General features: G+C 38.4%; 1 protein-coding gene across 3 annotated transcripts in view; it reads left to right on the forward strand.

The window, feature by feature from the left end:
• The first annotated feature begins 7,230 nt into the window (after nucleotides 1-7,230).
• LOC114204865 (UDP-glycosyltransferase 3A2-like) overlaps nucleotides 7,231-27,930 on the forward strand; it is a 28,957-nt gene continuing 8,257 nt past the window's right edge. Inside the window, exons 1-5 of one of the 3 annotated variants that reach the window (XM_028098085.2) lie at nucleotides 7,231-7,324; nucleotides 9,603-9,704; nucleotides 11,196-11,201; nucleotides 23,869-23,977; nucleotides 26,407-26,938. In XM_028098085.2, coding sequence (XP_027953886.2) covers nucleotides 7,231-7,324; nucleotides 9,603-9,704; nucleotides 11,196-11,201; nucleotides 23,869-23,977; nucleotides 26,407-26,938 — 843 coding nt within the window. Of the gene's footprint in view, nucleotides 7,325-9,602; nucleotides 9,705-11,195; nucleotides 11,202-11,523; nucleotides 11,535-23,868; nucleotides 23,978-26,406; nucleotides 26,939-27,930 lie in introns of all 3 variants that reach the window. The other 2 variants (XM_028098086.2, XM_028098087.2) reach the window with 2 other exon arrangements.

Consider the following 27,930-nt stretch of genomic DNA (forward strand, 5'->3'; position numbering starts at 1 on the left):
TTTTTGTTTGTTTGCTTTGTTTCTTTATAAGGGCTGGTGTAGTGGCTCCATCCTATTGTCTGTAGCTCCCTCCTCTTTTTAAAATTAATTAATTAAGCTTTTATTTTTATTTTTCTATCTCCTCTACTAGACACCAGGCTCCTTTCGCAATTTCCTTGTATAATATATTTTACCTTCTTATGATTGTGTCTTCACATTTACTTTTGCATTTTCACATGGAATTCAGCGTCTCCTTAAAAGTTTCAAATATATGTTATCATCTGTATTAATACATAATGATGAAATGGTAGATACAGTGGATGGCCCCAGACACCCTGGTTTTTGATCGCTTAATTCTGGGATTATGACCACATCTTGAAATAATTCAAATGGAGGATGAAGCAGCTACTACAAACACTCCTTGAAGAAGAGGAAAGAGGCCCACCCTTGCCCATGTCAGGATAGGATTTTCTGGGTAGAATACAGAGCTGGTGTCAGGTGTCTACTGAGTTCTGTGAGTTCTCATGCTGCATGATGTCACCTACAGCCACAAGCATGCCCCATGAGGACACGTGTGTGGTGTGTGTGTGTGTGTGTGTGTGTGTGGTGTGTGTGTAATTCAGGTTTTATTTCTGCAATTCTTATGAAATCTCTGAAATTGGTCTGTGGCAATAGTGCCTTGAGAGGCAGACCTGAAGCTTTCTCTGTGTTGTCATTAGAATGAATAGTCAATATTTTTTTCCCTCATAACCAACAAAGGGACCAAGGGATAGCTTCCAGCTGATGACTCCTGTTCCTGCTCCCACCATGCCATCCTCTCTGAACACTTGTAACTCAGTGAGGTTAACTCTGTGCCTGCTGATTCTTGTGGGATACACTCCCATCCAGGGAATTTGATCAGAGGCATCTAGTGAGCCAGACTGATGCCTACTGCCTTGTTCCATCAAAACCTTCTCCATGAGGTAGACTGTCAGCATGGCCTTGATGGTATGGACATCTGATCCATTATTCTCTGGTTCAGATCCTTTGTTGGTTCTCATTGCATGGAATACAGGCTCTCTGTGGTTTATTTCTGGCTACCACTCCAAGTGTATCTTGAAAACTCTGAAATAGATCCACACAGACATGTTCAGTTGATTTATGAAGAAGATGCAAAGACCAGTCAATGGGAAAAGAAAAGTCTCTTCAGCAAATTGTACTGGAATGGTCTTTGATTTTTACTTAATGACATACACCAAAGGACATTGACTGTTACTGCATACCATACACAAAGTTTAACTCCAAGTGTATCATCGACCTAAATGTGAACACTGAAGCTATGAACTTTCTAAAGGAAAGTCACTGAAGTCCTATGGTTGCAGAGATTTACTATTCAGATCACACAAGCTCAAATCATAGAGAAAAACATTGGATATATTGGATTTTATCAAAATGAAAAACTCAATCTTCTAAAGGCATACATGAGAAGACAAAAATTAACATCAACTAGGAGAAAATTTTGTAGCACATTTCTCAAAAAACTTGTATCTAGAATATCTAAACAATCTTACAACCATTACAAAAATGGACAAAAAATGTTGAACAGACACTTCACAAAAGAAGATATGCAAATGGCCAGTAATCATATGAAAAATTGCTTGACATGTTAGTCATTAGAGAAATGCAAAATAAGACCTAGTACCATAGCACATCTACTAGAATGACTAAAATTAAAAAGACTGATCATATGAATAATTAGCAGGAAGACGGAGCTACTGGGACTCACACCCATTCTATTGCTGAGTCAGGCGTGAAAATGGTGCAGGCACACAGGAAAATCGCTCTGCAGTTTCCCAGTTCAGCACACACTTGTCACATGATCCAGCCATTCCACTTCTAGATATTTACTTAAGTTAATAAAAGCCTATGTCCACATGGAAATCTGTACACAAATGTTCTTAACAGCTTTATTTATAATAACCCCAGACTAAGAGAAAAACTACATGCCTATTAGGTGAATGTAGTAACATTTGTATTATATCTATATAATGGATGCAGTTTTTTTGTATACAAATTATACTTTAAAATTGATTTGATTTAAAATTTCTGTGTGTGAGATGTGTTTCTCAGTGTCTTTCTCTGAGTCCTTAAAAATGTAGTATTCATGATTCATTGCTGCATTTGAATATAATTGGAAACACAAATACATTTTAATAATTTCTTTCTTTTTTAAGATTTGTTTATTTACTCCAGAGAGACAATGAGAGAGCATGCCCTCATGAATGGGGAGAGCAGCAGAGGCAGAGGGAGACAGAGAATCCACAAGAGGACTTCCCTCTGAGTGGGGGAGCCTGGTGCTGGCTCCAGCCCAGGTCCCTGAGATTATGACCTCAGCCAAAACCAAGAGTCTGAAGCTCAACCAACTGAGCCACCCAGGTGCCCCAGTAATTTCAAAAATAGTAGAGCTAGTAGAGTTTTGATGAGGGAGGAGATACGTGTGTATAACAGTAGGAGTTACTGCCTGGAGAATCAGAGGACTGATGGTAAACAGAGTAAGGGTTTGAGTTCAGACTTAATTCAAGTTTATTTTGTCAGTGGGACCTGAAGTCTTTCCATAATTATAACCTAAAATAACACATTTGAGAAATTATAAACACAGGCAAAATGTTTAATTTGTTGATCTTTCATGGGCATGAAAGATGACATGCAGTAAGGAACTACACATAAAATACATGTATTTGAAGGTATGTTTTAAGATGCTGAATGAAGTTTAATCTGTCATTTATCTTTCCTTTCATAATGCAGCGATTCTTCTGCTTATCTGTTTCTACATTAGCACCAACCATGATCGGGTATTGGTTCTTTGTGTGCCTAGTTACGCTAAATGCTCTATGGATGTGATTTCCCCCCATGTCAATCTTCTATTGTTTGGCTTATCACATCCTAATCACAGGCTACTGTGAGATGGTTATTTAAGTGTCAACCAATTATCCATGTAAAAGGAGGTAAATAGAACACTTGTTTTCTCAAGCAAACTTCTACTTAGTTGAAGGAACTAGCTCTTTCTGAAAGGCAGATTTCATATTTTGAATGCCCTTAATATGAGTGCATTTTGCCCAGTTCAACAATATGATTCAGCCAACATTGACTGATTTCCTGTTTGTAGAAGGCACCAGGATGGGCCTTTGGAAGATGCAGATTCTTTGCTAAATGCAGGCTCAGTGGGCCAAGGGCAGGGCAGCTGGCCAAAGTTGAATCTTAGTCTAGAAGAGGATTCAGAGGATCCTGATAAAATCTGGCAAAGGAGGGAAGCTTTGTCCAACCCACCCCAGCACATTGTGTTGTTTGTACCGTCGTGTCTTTGACCAGCTGTGTCCTCTCAGAAATGTCATTCGGCTTTTGTTGGAACAAAAAACTACATGTTCTTCCTACCAAACATCTATTTTACATTTATGTTCACATTAGTGTGACTGGACTTGACTTCGACACCCGCAACAGAGCTCACTGTCTATCCTCTTTTGAAGCATTTTCCTTACTATTTTAAATTGTTTGTTAACATTTATGTGTCTGTATTTAGAAACTCTAAAACCCCAACAGTCAGGGACTTGTTATAGCACATGGCATGGTGGCTCGGACAAATAGTGCTGAGAATACTGGGTGATCTTTTAGAAAAAGACAATATTTGATCCATATCGAATACCATATTTAAGAGTGAGCTCTAAACACATTATTTAATACAAAAATGACCACATACTGAGGCTAAAAGAAAAAGGTGAATTTCTCCATAACCTCAGTGTATGGGAAGACTTTCTAAGTACGACTTAAAAATCCTGATGCCACAAAGAAAAGTTACCTAATTTATTTGACAATATTAAAATACTTTTGCACGGCTAAATCACTACAAGTAGGGTCAAAATACAAATGAAATAGAGAAATATATGTAACTTTCATTACATATACAGGACTACTATTCCCAGCATTTAAAAAAACTATTAAAATTGAGGGATGAAGCTATGGTAAATGCACACATTGGAACGGTAGGCAGCTACACTGAACAAAATAACTTTAAACTAATGTTGACTGGATTGTAATCCACTCAGTAAGAAAGAATATAGTCTAGGGGCGCCTGGGTGGCTCAGTCGTTAAGTGTCTGCCTTTGGTTCAGGTCATGATCCCAGGGTCCTGGGATCGAGCCCCGCATCAGTCTCCCTGCTCAGCGGGAAGCCTGCTTCTCCCTCTCCCACTCCCCCTGCTTGTGTTCCCTCTCTCGCTGTCTCTCTCTCTGTCAAAAAAATAAATAAAATCTTTTAAAAAGAGAAAGAATATAGTCTAAAGATAAATATAATAAACTAACTTTTATGTTTAAGACAAGAGAAAGGGGGGAGGGAGTAGAAATATAAATCTATCTGCATTCCTTTGCAAAAGAAAAGGAGAGGAAGGAAAAACAGAATAATGTGATAGATTATCTATAAGGCTGTTTTTGAATAGCATGAAGGTCAGGGAAACAAATGAAGGTCTATGGATTTCTGTATTTACATAGTTTGGTTTTCCAAAGCATGTTAGTATTTTACATAAAAAATTATATTTAAAACAAAAATAATGGAGAAGAAAACTCTAAAATGGAATACAAACAGAAAGAAGGGAACTCAAAATGTTTCTTTCTTTATAAAGATTTATTTATTTGAGAGAGAGAATGAGCGGTGGGGAGGGGCAGAGGGGGAGAGAGAGCGAGAGAGAGAGAGAGAGAGAGAGAGAGAGAGAGAGAGTGAAGCAGACTCCCTGCTGAGCAGGAAGCCTGATGCCTTACTTGATCACAGGATGCTGAGATAATGAACTGAGCTGAAGGCAGATGCTTAACCAACTGAGTCACCCAGGCACCCCCAAAATGTTTTCAAATGTTGTAGCATAATTGTAGTGTACTAAAAAACATCAGTGAACACAATTGCATTTTGAACATATTGCTTTGAATATCTGTCTTGTCAGTCTAAAAGAAAAAAAGAATTGCAAAAAGTCTATTTTTTGAGAAGACTATTTTTTGAGTATTTTGTTGGGTAGGGCTGATATTCGCAGTTGGTGGATGAGTATATGGTAACCTTTTATCAGTGCATAGCACGATTGAGCAAATGAGTAAATATACCAAAGATGTTGAAAGGAGATTTCTTAATCTTAGAAGGGGAATTTACTAATGTGGAAATGGGGAGGCTTAAAATCACCTCTGTGGTAGTGTATTGGAATGGAAGGTATCACTATGAATTCACAGTTTTTCACAAATGCAAATATGGCAATATACATCTGTAATATTTATACCCATATATATATCTATTTAATAACTCTGTCCACTGAGAAGCATTTATAAACAGTGGAGCTAAATTAGCAATGAGCACTTCTGTCAACCACAGCCAGGTTTCTAAATACCATTTCTTACTAAAAGGTCTCTGAGAAATGGAAGATTTTAAGACAGATTTTAAGACAAGAAAAGTACAAGAGGAGTCCGGAAATAGCGTGCAAGAAATAAAGAAAAAGTTCCAAAATGGTTGAGGTTAAGCAGGAGTAACCTGATACATGATGAGAGTAAGAGATGATAGACCACTGAATAAATATAAATCAATGAATAAATAATGATAACAAATTGATACAGACAGATGATAGGTATATAGATTGATTGATGGATGGATGGATTGATAACTAGATAGGTGGGGCAAAGGAAAGGTTTTTGTAACAATACAATGAAACATGAAAAAAAGAAAGAAAAATGCAGTTAAAATCACCAATTGGCCACCATGACTGTAATAACTGCTTCAGGTAAGAAGTATAAAAGATGATAAAATGAGCGAGTAAAATTTGATAGGAACAGAATATTTACACAGCTTCAAAATGTCTCCCCATGTCTTACTTCCTAATTATAGGGTAAAAAATAGCAACTTTACAATGGAGAATCTTGGTGAACACCACCTTAAACAGGGGATAGAGTTATTATTTCTAATGACAGGACCATCTGACATCATGTGCTTCCCATTGTGATTCACTAGATGAAATCAACACCACCTTTGTGGTATTCCCACCATACTCCCTAGTAACCTGAAGTATAATGAGAAACATCAGGCAAACACAACTTGGGATCCATCATTCAAAATAAAGTCATATCAATGACATGAAAGACAAGGGCCGAGAACCAATTCTCACTAAAGGAGATGAATAGACCTGATAACTCCACGCAATGTGTAATCCTGGATCGGCTCCTGCACCAGCAAATTCATATCACAACAGAGGATATTAATCAGACAATTGGAGGGATTGGAATAAGGTTTGTAGACAAAGTAATGTGATTGCATCAATATTAAATGGTGCCTTCCTAATGAAGATTAAGATAAATTTTTTCACTGGGAAGATAGAATACCTGAACAGATGATAATTGTGAATGCACATGAATGCAATCATATAGTATAAGGGAAAACTGGAATAATGTTGGGAGAGTTTTACAACCTTTCTAATGAATAAGTTCAAACATTTATAAGACTAGAACTTCTTGGTTCCTACTTCCCAGTCCTATTTTGTGATGCCCATTCAGAATTACAGAGTGGCCTTTCGAGGGTTCAGTGCTTCAGGTCAAGACCTGGCTCTCTAGGGGGCTTAACACTTGGGAGACACTAGCACTTGTTACCAATAGTTACTTTCCAAAGAAACTCGCTGAGCAATAAATGCAGGTAATTTTCTTTTGAGAATCAGCTTTTGGGATTTTGAGATTGGAATACTAGCAAAGATTTTAAGCAGGTACCTGGGGAAATGGGGCATGGGGATGTCACAATGAGGTCAGTGGAGCAGTTAGGAGGTGGAAAATTCATAACAATTTCCCTAAAATGGAGATTGAACTGAGTCACCTGGGGGTGGAACTCTCTTGGAAGTGACTTCCTAAGGTCCCTACCATTCCTGGTTCAGAGAATCTTCTCTATGGAGAGTGCAGTGATATCAGGGATAGAGAGGGGTTAAGGAGAGCTCACTAACCCCTCCTTCCCATTGCTCCAGGTTAGGGAGACAGAGGACAGATTAACCAGTAGAGCAAGCCCCTGGGAGGAGGAGCAGAAGGGCCAGAAGTCACAAACAGAAGAGAAGACAGGCGGGATCCACCCCTCTCCTCTTCACAGATGCCTGCCAGCACATTTCCTTGGCTGCCAGTGAAGCACGTGTCCCCAGAGCCCACAGGTCACTGTGCAGGGCTCAGGGCACAGGGCTCTGGGCACAGGCCTGGGTGACACAGCTGGTACAGGAGCTAGCATGGTGGGGAAGAGAATGTTGTTGCTAGCAGGCTTCCTTCTGCTGGGGTTCCTGCTCTCAGAGACCACCAAAATTCTGACTGTATCCTCACTGGGTGAGTGTTTGGCAGGAAAATCAGAGACAGCTGCATCCCAGGCACCTGCTCCAGGACTCAGGCACATACCCATGGGTCAGATGGTCATTCTATGTGGTTTTCCATACAGCGCTTGGGTCCCAGGTTAGAGGAGGGAGAAGACAGAGTGGGCCTGGAGTGGCGGAGTGGGGTCCCTCCTGCTGGTGGTGGAGAAGTTAGTTGTGGAGAAATCAGTGGTGTCCTTTCCTCTCATTTCATCTGCTCTGGAAGTGCTTCCCATTGTACATAGCTAGGGCCAGAATTTAGATCCAGTGCTGACCTGGAGACCTTAAGCCATCTACTCCAATGAAGGAGGATACTTTCAGAGGAACACCCTAAAAATCTGGGATGCGGAATAGATGCCAGTAGAAAGTGGAAGTTGAGGTCAGTTTTGGGCTCCTGGAGGCCAAGGATGGGGGCTCAGAGCTGGAGGAGGCAGCACAGACTGAAAGTGTGTCATTAATAGGATACCTGGAAGACTGATGGGGCAGAGGAGGGGGCCCCAGGACAACAATCAAGTTCTTGAGAGCCCCCTCTCTCTTTTGCCCTTGCTGCTGGAAGGTTTTGAAGGACCCTGAAACAGTTGGTTTTGTCAACTGAGTTTTGTCCTCCTACTTTTCCCCAAAGGGAACAGAAGGGAAACAGGAACATTTATTAGGATAATGAGTCATCATAGGATGGATTTTCCCCATGAATTTTTTGGATCCATTGTGAAAGGATAGGGGGCTCTCGGGATCACTTTTCGATCCCTCTGAATCTGAGGATCCTAGAGCTGGAAGAAACCACAAATTTCATCTAATTGGGCAGTAAGTGTAGGCATCCCCCTTTTATTTCCTGACAGGGAAACTGAGGGTCAGGGAAATTAGGAGCCTTTTGCAAGAGCACATCAGACCTCCCTGACGGACACACTCAGACTTTACTCACTGTCTCTTACCTCAAACCCGTCCTCTTCTCCAAACTCTACTCTTTACAGTAGGGAATTCCTAAAAATAAGTATTTAAAAAACTGTTTTCTATTTTAAGTCTAGTTTTTAATGATAGAAGTAGCAGGAAAAAAGAGCTTCCTCACTACTTGAAAATACGTGTCCTCTGGATTCTGGGAGGGAGCCGGTGTGGTTTAGAAGCACTGGAAGCCCCGTCTCTGGCCCAGAATGCATTGGGCTCACCAAGACCCTCAGGAGTGGCTGCCTCTGTGGGATGGCTTCTCCCTTGTATCCATTTCTTCCACGGATTTAATGTGAGCCAGAGAAGGCAGTATGAGGGAGTAGGGGTTTGTGTTTTATGTAACTGGTGTTACCTCAGGCAAGACAAGTATAGATATAAAAAACTAATTTCCACAGATACACACTATTACTGTAGTCCGACATCCCTCTATGCCGACCCAATCATCATGAGAGCTTCATCTTCCAAACAATCCCCACTTCCTATGTGGGCAAATTCTATTGCTTTCCTCCTACTTTGACTTACTCCGCGACTGACCCCAGAGATTCAACAAAAATCCCCATTATGGCTTATGGTCTTAACACAGTCATTGCAGTGATAGAACCTGTACCTCCCCAGAAGATCAAGCTTCTCTTTCATTAGAATCTCAGGACCCTTAGGATGGGTGTTATCCCAGTCTGTCCTGTGCAAGATCCTGTAGTTCTGCCCAAGAGCCCACAGTTCTCCTGAATGCCTTAATTTGATGTTCAGCAATTTTCAAGCTCCAACTGGAAACATCCTGCTAAATTATTTTTGAATCTCAAAGATTTTGATTCTAAGTGGTGGGTCTACCTCCTTCTGCTCCAGTGGCTATTTCTTGGACTGATATTCAAGGTCCCAGTCCAGTCTGACTCTAACATAAATTTCCAAAGGGAAGGATTCCATAAAGAGCTCTGACCAATAGGAACCCTTCCCACTCCCATACACAGTACTCTACCTAATTTCTACTCTGTCCCCATAAGGGCTGGCTAAAATCAGTATGTACCTAGGATCAGGAACTCCTAAGGCCTAAGAAGAAAAACTTGTCACACTGACATGGAGACCATGAGTCACAAAAGGAAATCTTGATGAGGGACTTCCACAGGTTAAGATTTGGGCAGACACTGTGTAGGTGTCTTGGCTGCTGCTGACCTAAAGTGAGACAGAGGAACTGAAGAAACTCATCTTCCTCTGTTCACCGTCCACTCTCTGTCCTCTTATCTTGTATTTCTCTATCCACCACATCAATTTCAGACCCTCTGCTCTCATCTTTACAAAATGAAATTTCGTATTTTTCCTAGGTGGAAGCCATTATCTACTGCTGGACCGGGTATCTCAGATTCTTCAAGATCATGGTCATAATGTCAGTATGCTTCTTTATGGAGAAGAATTTTTAATCCCAGGTGTGTTTTTTTGTTTTGTTTTGTTTTTTTGTTTGGTTGTTTTTTTGGTAATCATTGAATTCCTCTATCCCAGAGAAACAATGTCTTTTGTATAGCTCTGCTTAGCATAAAATCTGTTTGAATCTAGCTATATTGAATTAAGGGGAAAAATGTGTGTGTGTATGTTTATGTTACCTGCTGGATATCATATTAGGGTCTGTAGACCTGGCCTTCACATGCCATAACTCCATGTTTTACCCCCTCAGCTAGGTGTCACTTCATTTAGGCAAAACTCTACATATCATTATTGATCATTTTGATAACTACGACTCTGTGGTGTGCCTTTAATTGTGTTGAACAGAAGTGTTCAGCCATATTTATAGTTTCTGTTATGTAAGGAGATCTTCTCATCCTGTTTCATAGGTTATTTTTACTCCTGTTATGAGACCTGAACTTTAAGAAAGCTTTTTTAAAGGATCTCTTTTAGTCATGTCCTAGGATCAGAATCTATCAGTGAGATGACCCTATATTCTTGAGGTGTCAGTGGCAGCCCATGACTTGTGCATAGTGATGTCAGAAGTTCTCGAGAGGGTAAATACCCAGCAGTGCAATTGCTTAGTCATAGGGTGGCTCTATTTTTAACTTCTTGAGGAACCTCCATACTGTTTTCCAGAGTGGCTGCACCAGCTTGCATTCCCACCAACAATGTAACAGGGTTTCCCTTTCTCCACATCCTTGCCAACATTTGTTGTTCCTTGTCTTGTTAATTTTAGCCATTCTAACTGGTGTAAGGTGTTATACACAACTACTGAATCATTGAATATTATGTCAAAAACTAATGATGTATTATATGTTGGCTAATTGAATTTAAATTTTAAAAAATCCAAAAAGTTTGTAGCTAAGATGAAGCTCATCAGTCTTGTCATTCTTCTCTGTTGACAGATAAGGACATAGAGAACTCAAAAGTTTTGTTCAAGTCCACACAGCAGGTTAATAATAGAGTGGGTGGATCTGGAACTTTAAGCTCTGGGTTTCTCATTCAGAATTGCTGAAACTTTAATTTAAAAAAAATTCCAAAATTAATCACTTCTGATGAAAAACAAGTCTGAGCAATTATGAAATTCTGAAGATGAACTTCAGGTTCTGTTGCTGTTTAATCAGCCTCTAGATCAGGTTCACACTAGATATCCTTTCTGTACACATTCCTTTGTATCTGCCTTGTCAGTCTGATTATGTATTTGCTTTGACTGCCAACCATGGTAATTGTAGTCCATCATCATTTCATTTTGCTGGTTCCCAGGGACTGAGGAACTGCTGAGAGCTTTAGACCCTCTACCACTTTAACACACATGCCCACACTCAAACTACACACCATCCAGGGTACCCATGGATTCCCTTAGTTTTATTCTTGGTTCCAAGTTTTAATAGTCCAGAATTTCTTGCAATATTTACCGTTCACTGGGAATTTCTGAGGTTTTGAAATGGATTATTTATTTTTCTCTTCAGCAGTAGACTTTGGTAAAGGTCTGCAAATAAGGGAACATGTGATTGGATTATTTTTGTTGACCTGATTCAACACTTAGTATCAAAACTTTTTAAACCTGTATTAACCACCCCTTGGATAATTTCCTTAAAGGGTTTTTATTCACAACTTTAATGAATAAATGACTTCAGAAATACTGAAGTAACCTCAGTTTCTAATACTGATTTGTAAGATTATTTCAATCAGTAATTGAAATCACAGGTATAAGATGCCACCTTACAGCAGACTTAAATGTCTGCAGTTCTGACTCTCCCTTTTCCTAAGAGAGCTTGCTCTACCTCTCCGTCTACCAGGTAGACATTCCCCAAGTGACAGGTCTTCTTTGTTTTGGGGATCTGTGCAGTTACATCATTGATTCAGAGGCTTGCTTACAAACACTGAAGCAAAGTTTTGCCTAGAGGCACATTATTGGGACTAGATAGTTCTACCCCTTTCAGCCAGTTAGTTCTGCTTTTGTTGGGTGTGGAGGTAGGAGAGCAAATCAGCAGCTAACGTAAGGAAGCCCTTGTGTTGGAGCTCAGGCTTTGATTGGACTCATGGGCTACTCAGATAATCTATCAAGTAGTGCACACCTTAGCCCTGGGAGTTAAAAAACCCCGTATCTTAGTCTGCTGTTATCAGGGTGAGGTCAATTTCTTTCTTTCTTTCCTTTTTTAGAAAAGAAATTTATTTATTTATTTGAGAGAGAGAGAGTGAGAGAGAGCTAGTGAAGGGGAGATGCAGAGGGGGCGGGAGAGAATCCCAAGCTGACCCTGCTGAGCATGGAGCTGATGCCTGGCTTCATCTCAGGAACCTGAGATCATGACCTGAGCAACCAACAGTTTGATGCTTAACCAACTGAGCCACCCAGGCGAGCCCAGGTCAAATCTTATTACTGGGGTTTATAGAGTTTAATAAATTACAACCACCGTTCCCTCTGAATTTTAGAACCTATTGAGAGAATGTTACAGGACTTAGATCAAAATGCATCTTTATCTAGCTGATCAGGGAGCTTTCCTTTAGATCTTCGTTAACTGTCAAGGCTGAGTAGCAGCTTGAAAAGAGGCTCTGTATAACCTTTGGGTTTTGTTCTGTTTATTCTTTATGGTGCCTTGGGTAGTTTCCTCCCATGTTTGCATTGACTGTTCTCAGGAAGACCCCAACCCCAGAGCTTTCTCTCCCTATAGCTCTCTTGTGGTATTCTGGTATTCTGCCTTGTGAGTTCTAGCTGTCATGTTCTCTCCCAAATCTGAAGTGCTCCCTCAGGAGATGGCCAGGCCACATCTGGGTGCCTCCTCCATGAGCTGTATCTTGGAAGTTTTCTCCAGCCATCCATGAATGTTGTGTGCTACCTGGGGTACAATATCTAAAAACCATTTTAACATGCATTTGGTCTGGTTTTATTTAGCTGTTTAAAGTAGGAATTTCAATATGGTCCTGTGGCCTTCTTGTGCCACAGACTGAAGTTCCTTATCTTCATTATTTAAATCTTTGTATTTAAGTAATATTGGCATATAATAAACTGCATATATTTAAAATATACAAGTTGATATATTTGGACGTATACATATGCTGAGAGAGAGAGATATATATAGACACACGTGCGTATCTACCTGTGAAACCATCAACATAATCAAGATAACAAATATATTTGTTCCTCCACCAGAAGATTTCTAAGGTCCTTTTGCAATCTCCCCTCAGGAACCTCCCACCTTTGTACTCCCCACTGCCAGTCAATCCTTAATATATCACCATGTGTTAGAGTGTATCACGTAGATTTTATATAAATGAGATCACAATCATGTACCGTTATTTTGGTTTATTATGCTCAGCAAAAAAAAATATATCTTTAAATTTTTTAAATTTATTTTTCTTTTAAAGCTTTTATTCATTTGAGAGAGCTCATATATAAGAGAGAGAGAGAGCACAAGGTGGGGGAAGGGACTGAGGAAGAGGAAGAGAGGGAAAAGTAGGCTCCTTGCTCAGCCAGGAGCCAGATGTGGGGCTCCATTCCAGGACCCTGGGATGATGGACCTGAGCCAAAGACAGACGCTTAACTGACTGAGCATTCCAGGGGTCCATCAGCAAAAAATACTTTGAGTTTCCTTTATAGCATGTGTATGCAGAGTTCATTCCCTTTTATTGCTGAATAGTGCTCTGTGCGTGAATTACCACAATGTGTTTATTTAGTTGCTTGTTGATGGGCATTAGGATTGTCTCCTGTTTTGAGCTATTACAAATAAACGTGCTCTGAAGAGTTGTGTACAAGCTTTTATGACTATGTACTATCTTTTCTCCAAATTAATTGTTAGGAGTACAGTGGCTGAACCATAGTTTCAGTATATGTTTAAGTTTTTAAGAAATGGTCACGCTCTTTCCCGGGAAGCTGTAATATTCTGCATTCTCATCAGAAGTGACTGCAGGTTCCATGCACACCACATCCTTGTCAATACTTGATATGGTTAGTCTTTTTACTTTTAGCCATTGATGTGTGGGTGTATTTCATGGTGCTTTTTATATGCATTTCCTTTATTACTGATGGTGCTATGCGTTTTTTTCATGTGCTTATTTGTCAGCCATATATCTTCACAGATGGAGTGTTTCCCAAATTTTGCCCATTTTTAAATTGGGCCATTTTTTTCTTATTCTAGAGTCTTCAGAGTTCTTGATATATATTTTGGATGTAAGTATTTTATGAGCTATAAATCTGCAAATATTTTTTCTCAGTCCATGACTTATCTTTTCACTCTTACCAGTGTCTTTTGAAGAGCACATTTTTTAATTTGTTGAAGTGTCATTTCATGCTTTTGCTACATGTATTAGTAAGAATATATGATTTTTTTAACTTACTTTGTCAAAATAATGAATGGCACTAATTGATTTTCAAATGTTAAACTAAACATATTGTGGGAATAATACTAATTGGTCAAGGTGTATTTTCACTTTTATGTAATTTTAGATGTAGTTTGCTAAAATTTTTTTTAAAAATTAAAAAAAAAAATTTTTTTAAAGATTTTATTTATTTGAGAGAGAGCAAGAGTGAGAGAACATAAGCGGGGCATGGGGAGAGGGAGAGAGGAGAAGACTCCCCACTGAGAAGGAAGCCCGATGCAGGGCTGGATCCCAGGACCCTGAGATCATGACCTGAGCTGAAGGCAGACGCTTAACTGACTGAGCCACCCAGGTTCCCCTAGTTTGCTTAAATTTTGGTTTAAAGTTTTATTTCTGTGTCCATGTGGGCCATCATTATGTGATTCTCTTTTCTTTTCTTTTTTTCTGGCAATGTTAATCAGTGCAATACTTTCCTGATAGAATAATAGGTAGTGTTCCTCTTTCAATTTTCTGGTAGAGTTTGGTTAGAATTCGTATTGTTTCTTCCTAAATTGTTCTAGCCACTCTGAGAGACAGGCTCTCTCCACCCATCCCAAAGTTAGGTTTGGATGTTGAGACTTATGGCCTTGTATACACACGAAGAGGTTATAAAATGGTTTATTAGGGGCACCTGGCTGGCTTATTCAACAGCTCGACTCACCATCTGAACTTTGTGGGTTCCAACCCCACTTTGGGTGTAGAAATTACTTCAAAATAAAATCTTTAAGAAAAACCACAATGGTTTATTAATAATATAATCAGGCTTCATGGAGAGAGTAAAGCAAGTCTCAATCTGGTCCAACCATACACTGAGAGAGCAGGAAAAGGAAGATGCATTTGGGCTTTTATGGTGGTCAGTCTTAGGGCTGGAATGGCCGTTTCCCTTCACCCCATGTTTGACTGATGCCCAGAGTGTTCTGTGTTTCATTTATTTCAGTTTGAACTGGTATAAGTAAGTCATTATGGCATTTTATGAGACCTGCTGCCTGAGACTGGTGAGGGAGTTGAATGTTTCACTGAATGTCTTGTTCAAAAGATCAGTGTTGTGCATGGAGAGAAGGCAATCAGTGCCTTGGTCATGATCAGTAATGTCTGAAAATCTGTAGAGGATAAGGAGTTGTGCTTGAGGCTATGTATTGTGCCTTTGGTGTGTGGAGACACATGTGTAACCTTCATTTAAATTTTGGATATCTATATGGCAAGAGATTCTGTGCTCTTTACCCAAATGGAACAACCTTTCCTCTTTATAGGTCTCTTTGGAATGTCTTTTTCTTCTTTAAGTGAACTTTGGTAGTTTCTGTCTTTCTAAGAATTTGTCCATATCATCCATTATCTAATTTACTGCCATCTTAAGTTCATAGAATTCTCCTATGGTCCTTTTCATATTTCTGTGTGGTCATTAGTGGTGTTCCTTCTTTCATTTCTGGTCCTAATAATTTGTATCTTTCTTGTTTGTAAATTTTCTTGATCTTTTCAAAGAACTGGCTCTGCTTTCATTGATTCCTGTTGGTTTTCTATTTCCAATTTTATTAGTTTCCCTCTAATCTTTGTTAATTCTACCTCCTGTTTGGGTTTAGTACACTTTCTTCCCCAGGGTCTTAAGGTGGCAGAATAGTTTATTGATTTGGTAACTTCCTTTTTATTATAGGCACTGAAAGTTGTATTTCCTTTTAACTCCTTCTTTTGTGCATCACATAAATTTTGTTATGTTGTATACTCATTTTTATTTGTCTCTATGTATTTTATTATTTCCCTTGTGATTTCGTTTTGATACATAAGTTATTTAAAAGGGTATTGTTTAATTTCCATAATTTGTGAATTTTCCGGTTTTCTGTCTGTTGTTGATTTCTAACTTCATCCTGGTGTGGTCAAATAGCCTGTGATAAGTGTGTTAACATCTATTGAGACTTATTTGTGGCCGAACAATGGACTCTGCTGGAAAATGTCCCGTGTACCCTTGAGAAGAATGTGTGTGCTGTTGTTTGGTCGAGTGTTTTGTGTATGTCTGCTACATCTAGTGGATCAATGTGTGTAAGTCTTTTATTTCCTTACTGATCTTCTTTCTGGTTTTTCTATCCATTATTGAGAGTGGGTGTTGAAATTTCCAATGATTATATAAAAGTGTCTGTTTCTCTATTCTCCCACTTTTGCTTTAGCTATTTTGATGGTCTCTCATTAGGTGCCTATGAATTTATAATAGTTATATCTTCTTGCCATATTAAGTCTTTATTAATATATAATGTCCTTTGTCTCTTGCAATCTTAGTTGATTTAAAATCGATTATGTTTGGCATTTGCTCATCTACTTCTGCTTTCTTTTGCTTATTCCTTGCTTGGAATATCTTTTCCCATCTTTTCCCTTTCTGTCTGTGTCATTGGACCTAAAGCGAGTCTCTTGTAGACAGTATATATAGTTGGATCATAATTTTCTTTGTGTGAATGTTTGTGAGCTTCTTGTTTTCGTATTTATTTATTTTTTGTTAATACATTTTGTTATTTTGGAATAATTGTAAATTTACAGAAAAGTTACAAAGATAGTACAGGAAGCTCCCATACACCCCACACCCTCTTTCCCCCATTGTTAACCCATTCTATTTTTAATTTTTTAAAGTATTACTTTTTATTGATGTACAGCTGATACACAATGTTACATTAGTTTCAGCTGTGAGACATAGTGATTTTTCAACTGTACATGTTATGATGTGCTCACCACAAGTGTAGCTTCCATCTGTCACCACACAAGGCTATTACAATTGGTTCCTGTATTTTTATCCATTGTGCCAATATCTGTCTTTGCATTGGAGAATTTAATCCATGTACATTGAATGTAATTACTGATAAGGAGAAACTTATGTGTGTCCTTTTGCTATTTTTTAATGTCTTATGGCTTTTTTGTCCCTTTCTTTCTTTATTACTGTTTCTTTTATGCTTAGTTGATTCTTTGTTATGAAATGTTTAAGTTCCTTTGTCATTTTCTTTTGTGTATACTCTATAGCTAATTTTTATGTGTGTTACCATGGGGATTTAATTTAACATGATAAATATATGTCACTCACATTTTAATTTTTACGAGTTTAATAACATTCAAAAATTCTCTTCCTATAAAGCTTGGCTCATCTTAACCCCCTTGAATTGTTGATATCACAAAATTACATTTTTTTACATTGTATGCCCCCAATCATAAACTATCATTAATTTAAATGCATTAGTATATTAAATTACAGAGAAAACTTGATTGGAGATACAAAGTTTATCTAACACTTGTTTTTAAACTAATACTTGGCTTTAAATATGTACTAGTTTCATAAATCACGTAGAAACCACAAGTGCAGTTAGAAAGCATTACTATTTTGATGAAGTCCCAATAGTTCATTTTTGCAATTGCTTCCCTTGCCTCTGGTGATGTTTCTAGGAAGAAGTTGCTGCGGCTGAGGTCGAAGAGGTTGCTGCCTGTGTTCTCCTTTAGGATTTTGATGGATTCCCGTCTCACACTTAGGTCTTTCAACCATTTTGAGTCTATTTTTGTGGGTGGTGTAAGGAAATGGTCCAGTTTCATTCTTCTGCATGTGGCTGTCCAATTTTCCCAACACCATTTGTTGAAGAGACTGTCTGTTTTCCATTGGAAATTCTTTCCTGCTTTGTCGAAGATTAGTTGACCATAGAGTTGAGGGTCCATTTCTGGGCTCTCTATTCTGTTCCATTGATCTGTGTGTCTGTTTTTGTGCCAGTACCATACTGTCTTGATGATGACAGCTTTGTAATAGAGCTTGAAGTCTGGAATTGTGATGCCACCAGCTTTGCTTTTCTTTTTCAACATTCCTCTGGCTATTCGGGCTCCATACAAATTTTAGGATTATTTGTGCCATTTCTTTGAAAAAAGTTGATGGTATTTTGATAGGGATTGCATTAAATGTGTAGATTGCTCTAGGTAGCATAAAGAAATAGTCAACAAAACCAAAAGACAGCCGACAGAATGGGAGAAGATATTTGCAAATGACATATCAGATAAAGGGCTAGTATCCAAAATCTATAAAGAACTTATCAAACTCAACACCCAAAGAACAAATAATCCAATCAAGAAATAGGCAGAAGACACGAACAGACACTTTTCGAAGGAAGACATCCAAATGGCCAATGGACACATGAAAAAGTGCTCAACATCGCTTGGCTTCAGGGAAATCCAAATCAAAACCTCAATGAGATACCACCTCACACCAGTGAGAATGGATAAAATTAACAAGTCAGGAAACAACAGATGTTGGCGGGGATGTGGAGAAAGGGGAACCCTCCTACACTGGTGGTGGGAAAGCAAGCTGGTGCAGCCACTCTGGAAAACAGTATGGAGGTTCCTCAAGAAGTTAAAAATAGAGCTACCCTATGACTCAGCAATTACACTACTGGGTATTTACCCCAAAGGATACAAATGTAGTGATCCAAAGGGGTATGTGCACCCCAATGTTTATAGCAACAATGTCCACAATAGCCAAACTATGGAAAGAGCCAAGGTGTCCATCGACAGATGAATGGATAAAGAAGATGTGGTATATATACACAAGGGAATATTATGCAGCCATCAAAAGGAATGAAATCTTGCCATTTGCAATGACGTGGATAGAACTAGAGTGTATTATGCTGAGCGAAATAAGTCAATCAGAGAAAGACATGTATCATATGATTTCACTGATATGAGGAATTCTTAATCTCAGGAAACAAACTGAGGGTTGCTGGAGTGGTGGGGGGGTGGGAGGGATGGGGTGGCTGGGTGATAGACATTGGGGAGGATATGTGCTATGGTGAGTGTGGTGAATTGTGTAAGACTGTTGAATCACAGACCTGTACCTCTGAAACAAATGATACATTATATATTTAAAAAAAAGAAGAAGATAGTAGGAAGGGTAAAATGAAGGGGGGGAAATTGGAGGGGGAGATGAACCATGAGAGACTATGGACTCTGAGAAACAAACTGAGGGTTCTAGAGGGGAGGGGGTGGGGGGATGGGTTAGCCTGGTGATGGCTATTAAAGAGGGCACATATTGAATGGAGCAAACAATGAATCATGGAACACTATATCAAAAACTAATGATGTAATGTATGGCGATTAACATAACAATAAAATTTAAAAAATAGGTTAAGCACTATAAAATAAAAAAATTTACATTAAAAAAAGAAAGCATTACTATTATACTAGCTTTATAATTTCGTATGCATTTACCTCTATTAAAATCTTTATTTTTGGGGCGCCTGGGTGGCTCAGTTGGTTAAGCGACTGCCTTCGGCTCAGGTCATGATCCTGGAGTCCCGGGATCGAGTCCTGCATCGGGCTCCCTGCTCGGCAGGGAGTCTGCTTCTCCCTCTGACCCTCCCCTCTCTCATGCGCTCTCTCTCTCTCTCTCTCTCATTCTTGCTCTCAAATAAATAAAATCTTTAAAAAAAAAAATCTTTATTTTTCCATACACCTTTGAGTTACTATCTGGTATCCTTTCGTTTTTTTCTGGAGGGCTCCTTTGAACATTTCTGTCAGTATAGGTCTAGTGGTAACGACCTACCTTAGCTTTTGTTTATCTGGGAATGTCTTAATTTTGCCCTCACTTTTGAAATACAGTGTTGCCAGACATAGAATTTTTTGTTGCTCATTTTTTTTCTTTTAGCATTTTGAATATATAAGCCCACTGCCTTCTGGCCTCCAAAATTTCTGATTAGAAATCTATTGATCATCTCATTGACAATCACTTGTATGTGATAAGTCACTTTTCTCTTAATGCTCTTAATATTCTCTCTTTGTCTTTCTTAAAGTTTGACTAAAATGTGTGTGTTTGAGTTAATTTTCCTTGGAGTTGTTGAGCTTCCTGGATGTTTATATTCATATCTTTCATTCAGTTTGGGAGGCTTTCAGCCATTATTATGTAAAATATTCTATCTCTTTATCTCTGTCTTCTTCTGAGCATCCACACTGCACATGTTTTCCCTTAGGCTGTATTCTCTTTTGTTCAATGTTTTAACTTTCTGTTCCTCACACCTGATAATTTCCATTGTCTTATCTTCAGGTTCACAGATTATTTCTTCTGCTTGCTCAAATCTGCCTTGGAATCCCTCTAGTGAAATTTTCATTTCATTTATTGCATTTTTCAGTTTTAAATTTTATTTTTGGCTTTTTTTGGATTTTCTGTGCCTTTATTGACATTTCTATTTTGCATACATTTTTTTCCTTGACCTTCTCTACATCTTCCTTTAGTTCTCTGAGAATCTTTATGGCAGTTATTTTAAAGTCATCATCTAGTATATCTGCCATCAGGTCTTTCTCAGGGACAGTTTGTTGATTTATTATTTTCCTCTGAATAGGCCTCAGTTTCCTGTTGTTTGGTGTGTCTTGAGTTTTTTGTTGAACACCGACCATTTGAATTTAACAATGTGTTAAATCTGGAGATGAGACTCTCCTCCTTTCTCCAGGGTTTGCAGATCTTTTAAAATTAATTTTGTTTCTTGTTTTTATTTTGTGATTGTTTTAGGCTGCCTTTGGGTGAGGATCAATGTGAGGTGTAAATTTTGGTCTCTTAGGTCTTTTCTGAACCTTTTCCTGGACATAAGTGGACACTTTCTAAATTCATCATATATGTAGTTTTTGTCCAATGTCTTAGCCCTTAATGTTTGTCTCCCATAAGAGGAAAAACAGAAAAATCGGGGAGAAAAAAAGGACATCAGTCTTTTAAGACCCTTAGAAGTCCATTCAGCCAGAATGGAATATGCTTAAAAAAAAAAGAGCATGATGTGAAAACATTGCTGCCTACTCTTCGTCTGCATCTTTGTGATCAGAAGCAGCAATCCACAGTCAGAGCACAGATACCTGAGATTTGGAGAAGGTCCTTTTTAACCCATTCTGGCTCCTGAAACCTATGTGCAAGCTGCTTTACAAACACATGTTCAGCTGCCTGCCATGAGAGGTATGCGGAAGATGGGTAGCTGGTACTGTGATCAGAGCTGAAATACCTGAAATTAACTAAACTTATCTGCACTTTACACTTAAGGCCTTCCCTGGAAGTTGACTGCAAGGTTCAAAAATAGATGTTTTAGACAGATTCTGCCAGTCAATTGTTATCTAGGTGGGGAGACAGATTCCTGGTGCTCTACTATCTTCTCAGAATCTTCACTACTACCTTTTGACTTATCTTTTGCTTTCAGAATATATATATGTAGTTAAATATGTGTGTGTATATATAAAAGAAAACTTTCACCAGTTTCTGTTTGAATGTGTGTCCAGGAAATCTCCTTATACTCTCATGCTGGGAGTGGAACCCCAATAGTTGTTTCTTGATGGTGTCAGGGATGGAAAGACCTTCACCTGACAAGTAATTCTTTCCAGGAATTCAGCTGAGGTGCCATGGCTTGTGCTTTGTGTAGGGCAGCAACACATCCCTCTTGTGAGCTCCTATGTGAATGTTTGTGTCCTGAATGAGTGTGCTCAATGAATCTCTGCAAAAGAAGGTTGTCCTCAATGCAGTGTCATACATGTGTTTCTGGAGAAAGTTGAAGGTGGTTAAGGTCTTGCCAGCAAAGCTTGTGAGCAAGGCTGTTGAGGTAGTCCATGAGAAGCCAGTTACAAGTGATTTGTATCCTGCCAAGACAAAGGTGAAGAGAAACTGCAGCTGAGAGCTTGTTGAAATAAGAGTTGACAGAACATATCACCAAATCTATGCATGTAAAGTATCTATTATTACTTAGATGTAGTCAGCAATTTCAATAACATTGGAAATGAGGGGGGCTTAATATGATGTGTCATGGCACAATAACGTTATAGTAATCCACTGCAAGGCATCATTACTTCTTTTCTGGTTTAAGAATAGTCTAACCTAGGCCATTAAATGGAAAGCCAGGGGAGATAATCACTCCTTTGCTTAACAGATTATTTAGAATGGGATTTAATCCTTAAAGGCACTGTTTATGGGTTGTATTAACAGTTTTAATATGTTGGGCAGATCCAAAGGGTCCCTTTTTGTCAAGCTGATTGTAAATGCCAAAACTTTAATTTTATTTTAATTTTTGACTTGTTACATATCAAGAGCAATCATAGCCCCTAGGAAATAATGTAAAAAATGGCTGTTATGACTATGGGATATTTAATCTCAGTAGTTAAGATAGGGCATGTAAAGTTGTCCTCTATCGAACATTTTTGACTCCTAAGAGTACCGAAATTTTCTGGATATATTTAGTGGGCTCTTCTCATCCTGTTATTTTTGCCCCAGTATTGATTAAGACCATTAAAGTTTGTCAGTGGCTCATCTCAGCTGATGTTAAAAGTATTTAGAAGCTCTGATTTAAAGGCGCAAAAACCAATCTGTGCCTTTCTTCTGTTACAAAGTTTTTCTTTAAAGTAATGTTACATTCCACATGTATCAAAACTGAGAACTCTGTTTTAATTTCTTTCCTGACTCTCCCACCCTGCCTTGCCCTTCTCTTTCCTCTTTCTTTGGGTTATTATTAGAGGTATTTTGGGGATGGTGTCCATTTTAACCTGCTCATATTTTTAAGTTTCTTCATCAGAATGTCCCAATTAGTATCATCAAGACTAGGGGCCTGCCTAGTGGTGATTTTGAGAGACATGAAATTAACCTGAGTTTGAATGAACTCTTTGAATTAACTCCATGGGGGCGTCGTCAGTGTTTTTCCCCATTACTGTGTTAATCAACTTTTAGCTACAGAGATATAATCAGCAGCAGTAGCAAAGGCATTTTCTAGGGTTGGATGCGCCTTCTACTTTCACAGGTGTGAATCTCATCATATGACATAGTGACTACTCTTCTTCCACCATTCTGTGGGCTTGTAAACGGTATCAGTCTTACCCAGAGCACTGTTTATAATGGGGGCAGTCCTTGAGACACACAACCATTGGTCACAGGGTTCTACCTAGCCTAGTGTCAATCACGGCTCATGCTGGGATCCAGAAGCACAATCCAAGCTGACACAGAAAATAGGTTTATGTGAGACACATGACCAGGACCGCTGAAAGGCTAAACCCATACTTTTGTCTCTAAATGCCAATTATGGAAGCTTCTGAGTAGGGTGGAGGTGAGGATTCCCCTACTTGGGTCTGGCTTGCTTGGCTTGACACTCTTGCTCACATAAAGGATGGCATGTTGAGGCTTTCTTCTCTGTTGGCCAAGGTATGTCACAGAAGGTTAAGGGGGAGATGGAGCTTGAAAGCTGTCATCAGTCCAACCTAAGAAATGGTGTCAGACTTTATTACACATGAGTTATGAGGGAAATGCCAGGATGTGAAGTAGGGCTGCAGAGGACTCCTTTTTTAAATTTAGGTGTTGGTATTTTTTTGGCTGACTGAAAAACCTGTGCATGTATCACTTTTAATTTTAATGAAAATCATTTATTTTTCTAAATGAGAAATGACTGGGGAGCTGGCATAAAATAAGATCTGTATTTAAATACAAAGTATATCATTCGCTATATGTGCACTCTTGACAAATTATCTGGCACTCCTTTCTCACCTATAAAATGGTGAATAATTATACCTTTAAGTGTAAATTTTAAGTAGAAACTTCCAGTACTTTAAAATGAATAAAAGTGACTATATCATTATGTGGTTCTCAGTAAAGTTTAGCAGGTTGCATGATTGAAGAAATGAGAAAGCAGAAAAACCAAACCAAACCAAAGTTCAAAAAGCAAACATTTGAATATATATACAATCCTTGGAATAAAGAAACCATGATATCATCATGCCAATGTTAATTTGGGTTGTATGGTACAATTAAACATTTCTTTATTGGTGTTTTATTTTTATTTTTAGAAAAGAATGAAATTTCATACAAAGTTATCAGTTGGCTTCCACCTGAAGATCATAGAAAAGATTTTAATAACACTTTTGATTTCTTTGTGACAGAAGCTTTGCATGGCAGGTAATTTCTTTTATTCTCTGAATGAAAGACTTGCCATTTTAGTGATAGGGATGAATAGTTGCATGCATGGATTCTTAGTGTGAGTTTAAGAGAAATGGATGGATGGGTGGATGAATGGATGGATGGATGAGTAGATGGATGGGGAGATCAATGATGGTGGCAGTGGATGGATGGAGTAGAGTTTTGCACTACCAATCATTCAGTTTGTGTATCCTGTGGCTCTTCCACTGAAAGCATGAATGTATTTCTGTATAGTGAGGGGGACTGTTCCTCCGGATCTTCCTTGCAACATTCCATCTACAGTGTTTGCATATATATTCTCCATAACACAGAAGTTGGGATAGACAACTTAATTTCTTATTGTTGGTACGCAATGAGAACCACCAGGTTATACTTATTTTTCCTATCTTTTCCTCACATAAATTCAAGAATAGAAAGATGCTTATGAATATTGTTATTTAATGCCTTGAACCACTGTCTTTTAAACTCATTTAAAAAACTCAAATATCTTGGTGATATACAATCAGTGAGTAACCTGAGGGATTTTTGTCATTATCTGAGGTGTATAGAAAGTTCTTCATCTTTGACATTTGAAGGTAAAGACCCAAATTTATCCCTTGTTTGGTTAATACACAGACCTAATGTCCATCCCCCTTCTTTCCCTAGAAATTCTATTAGTAGGGCGCCTGGTTGTCTCAGTTGGTTAAGCATCTGACTTTGGCTCAGGTCATGATCTCAGGGTCCTGGGACTGAGCCTGCCAAGCCCCTGTTGAGCTCCACGCTCAGCGGGAAGTCTGCTGTGTCTCTGCCTCTTCCCCCACTTGCATGTGCGCTCTCTCTCTCAAATAAATAAAATCTTAAAAAAGTAAAGAAATTCTATTTGCTTCTAGGTGGTCCTAAAGTCTGGCTTTTTTCATAAAGCCCAATTCCTTAGTCAAACTAGAAGACCAAATTCTCCCCTCTGTAAGAGATCTGATCTAAAAGTACTCATTTGAAACGTTGTCTATTTTATCTTGTGTTGTTACTCATATATGTTTGAATTATAAGTCTCATCTCTTTCTCCTCAGATTTATTATGTCAAAGACTGTTTTTTTTTGTTCAGTTTTTGTTTTTAAGTAGGTTCCATGCCCAGCATGGACCCCACCAAGGGGTTTGAATTCCCAACCCTGAGATCAAGATTTGAGCTGAGATCAGGAGTCAGATGCTTAACTAAATGAGTCACCCAGGTGCCCCTTGAAGACTGGTTTCACACACATGTTAAATATGGTGCAAGATACTGAACGAAGTACTTTCCTGTATTTTTTCAATGTATTATCTTCATTTCAATATGATTCATGCTCTACTTTAGAGGACTTTGTACTTCATATCCTGAATTTGTCAATAATATTTAGCAATCATTCTTTATGAAAATCTTTTAAAATATTATAGAGGATAATTTCAGTTAATTATCTGTTTTCACTTGTAGTTGATTCTATAGCATGTGTAGGCATCTTCATATTGTTAATGAGCTCTCACCTGTGGGTCTTCTTTCAGTGGGCTGATAAGGTGGAATGTTGTACAGGTTATAAGTTTGCCAGGTCATTGATTCTCTCAGTCCTTCATTCAAGTAGGAGACCCATGGGTCTCCAAAGCACCTGACCTGTAATCTCTGGTCAGGAATATTCTCATCTGTTGCCTATGTGCTGTATGAAAAAGATCATTTTTCTTGCAGGCATTGATGGGAAAACATTGAGAGAATAGTTCCTGGAATAGTGCCATAGGCAGGAGTCTTAATAGATATTGGTAAAATTTTAGCATGAACTTTTGGAATAAGTATGAATACTCCATCTGGAATGATGTGGAAAGGTAGTAGTTAGCTTCAAATAGGCTTTTATTTTTGTTTTAAATGTTAATCTTTTCAGGTAGGAAGATGTAAATCTCATGTTCAGCTTAGAAGTTGGATTCTAATATTACCATTAGAAAGTTTGTTGTGTGAGGTAATCTGTCAAATTTAGGATATACCCAGTTTCAAATAAAGGCTACATCGTGAATATTGATGCCTTGAAGTTACTTTCACAGTTTGGTTAGGAAACAGGACAGTCACTCAGAAAAGGTCAGTATGCAAATGAAATTTAAACAGAACATCACAGAATGGATCAACTAGACATGGGACTTTTAGATCTACTAGTGACAGAGAATGTTTTCAATGCAGAAGGACCTAAATTAGCTTTGCTAGTGTGGGCATATGGATTGGCCAGAGAAAGGGGAGGGGAGGAAGTGAGAACATTTTAAGAAGCAGAAACACCCAGAGCAGAGTATTCCTTGAACACTGGTAAAATAGGTGGGCTGCTGCCAGATAATGGGATATTTTCTTTGAGCCAAACATTCTCCTAAGTATTGTCAAATTAACACCTTCAATGAATATTTGTCATTACTCTTGTTTTAAACAGAGGAGCATTTGACAACTTTGTAAAGTTAATGGGACAACTGGGGATTCGATGCAGTGATTTGCTAAGGAGAAGTGATATCATGGATTTCTTAAAAAATGAGAACTTTGACCTGGTATTTGTTGAAGCATTTGACTTCTGTTCTTTCCTGGTTGCTGAGAAGCTTGGGAAGCCATTTGTGTCGATTCTTCCCACTCCCTTTGGCAGTGTGGACCTTGGACTACCAAACCCTGTGTCTTATGTTCCAGTATTCAATTCCTTGCTAACCGACCACATGGACTTCTGGGGCAGAGTGAAGAATTTTCTGATGCTCTTTGATTTCTCCATAAAGCAATGGCGAATCCAGTCTACGTTTGACAGCACCATCAAGGAACATTTCCCAGAAGGCTCTAGGCCAGTTTTGTCTCATCTCCTAAAGAAAGCAGAGCTGTGGTTTGTTAACTCTGACTTTGCCCTTGAATTTGCTCGGCCCCTGCTTCCCAACACTGTGTATGTTGGAGGCTTAATATCCAGACCTGTTAAAGCAGTACTACAGGTAAGTAAAACCTTAGCTCTCAATATGGACTCCATGCAGAGCTCTTCAGTGCAGAATTGGTGGTTCCCCTGCCAGAGGGAACAGGGAGTGAAATATGGTGAGACAGGCAAAAAAATGAGAATATACATTTTTATTATTTTATTTATTTTTAATTTTCTAATCTACTTTACTGTATTATATTTTAAATTTTATTTTATGTGGTAAAAAACACTTAATATTAGACTTAGCTCCTTATCAAATTTTTAATAGTACAATATATAATTACTGACTTAGGTACCATGTTGTGCCTCAGATCTCTAGATCTTATTTATTTCATTTACCTGTAACTCTTCCTCCATGGAATAATAGCTACCCTTTTCCCTCATTGCTTTCCCTCTTCCAACCTTGGAAACCAACTTCCACTTTTGATGCTAAGAATTTGACTATTTTAGATGCTTCAGATAAATTAATTCATGCAGTGTTTGCCTTTCTGGTTTATGTCACTTAGCATAATGTCCTCGAGTTTCATCCATGTTTTCCCATATTGCAAAATCTCCTTCTTTTTAAAGTATTCCATTATACATATATATTTTATATACAATTTAACCATTCATCTTTTGAATGGATATTTTGGTTATTACCACATCTTCGGTATTGTGAATAGTGCTTTAATAAATATGGGATTCCATTCGCTTGGGTACAGAAAGAGAAATCAGATTTCTCCATCATATGGTGGTTCTATTTTTAATTTTGGGGGGAATTTCCATACTGTTTTTCATAGTGCCTTCACCGTTTTTTATTCCCAATGATAGTAGGTAAGAGTTGCTCTTTCTCCATATCCTGAACAGTTGTCTTTTGTTTTTTAATAATAACCATACTAATAGGTATGAATTGACATCTCATTGTGGAATTGATTTGCATTTCCCTGATGACTAGTGTTGCTGAGCACTTTTTCATATATTTGTTTGCCATTTGCATGTTGTCTTTGGATGACTGTCTATTCCAGTCCTTAG

This window comes from Eumetopias jubatus, unplaced genomic scaffold (genome assembly GCF_037043125.1).
Source record: "Eumetopias jubatus isolate StellerSeaLion01/CBP00866 unplaced genomic scaffold, mEumJub1_p1.0 scaffold_5, whole genome shotgun sequence".
In the NCBI taxonomy this organism is placed as follows: domain Eukaryota; kingdom Metazoa; phylum Chordata; class Mammalia; order Carnivora; family Otariidae; genus Eumetopias; species Eumetopias jubatus.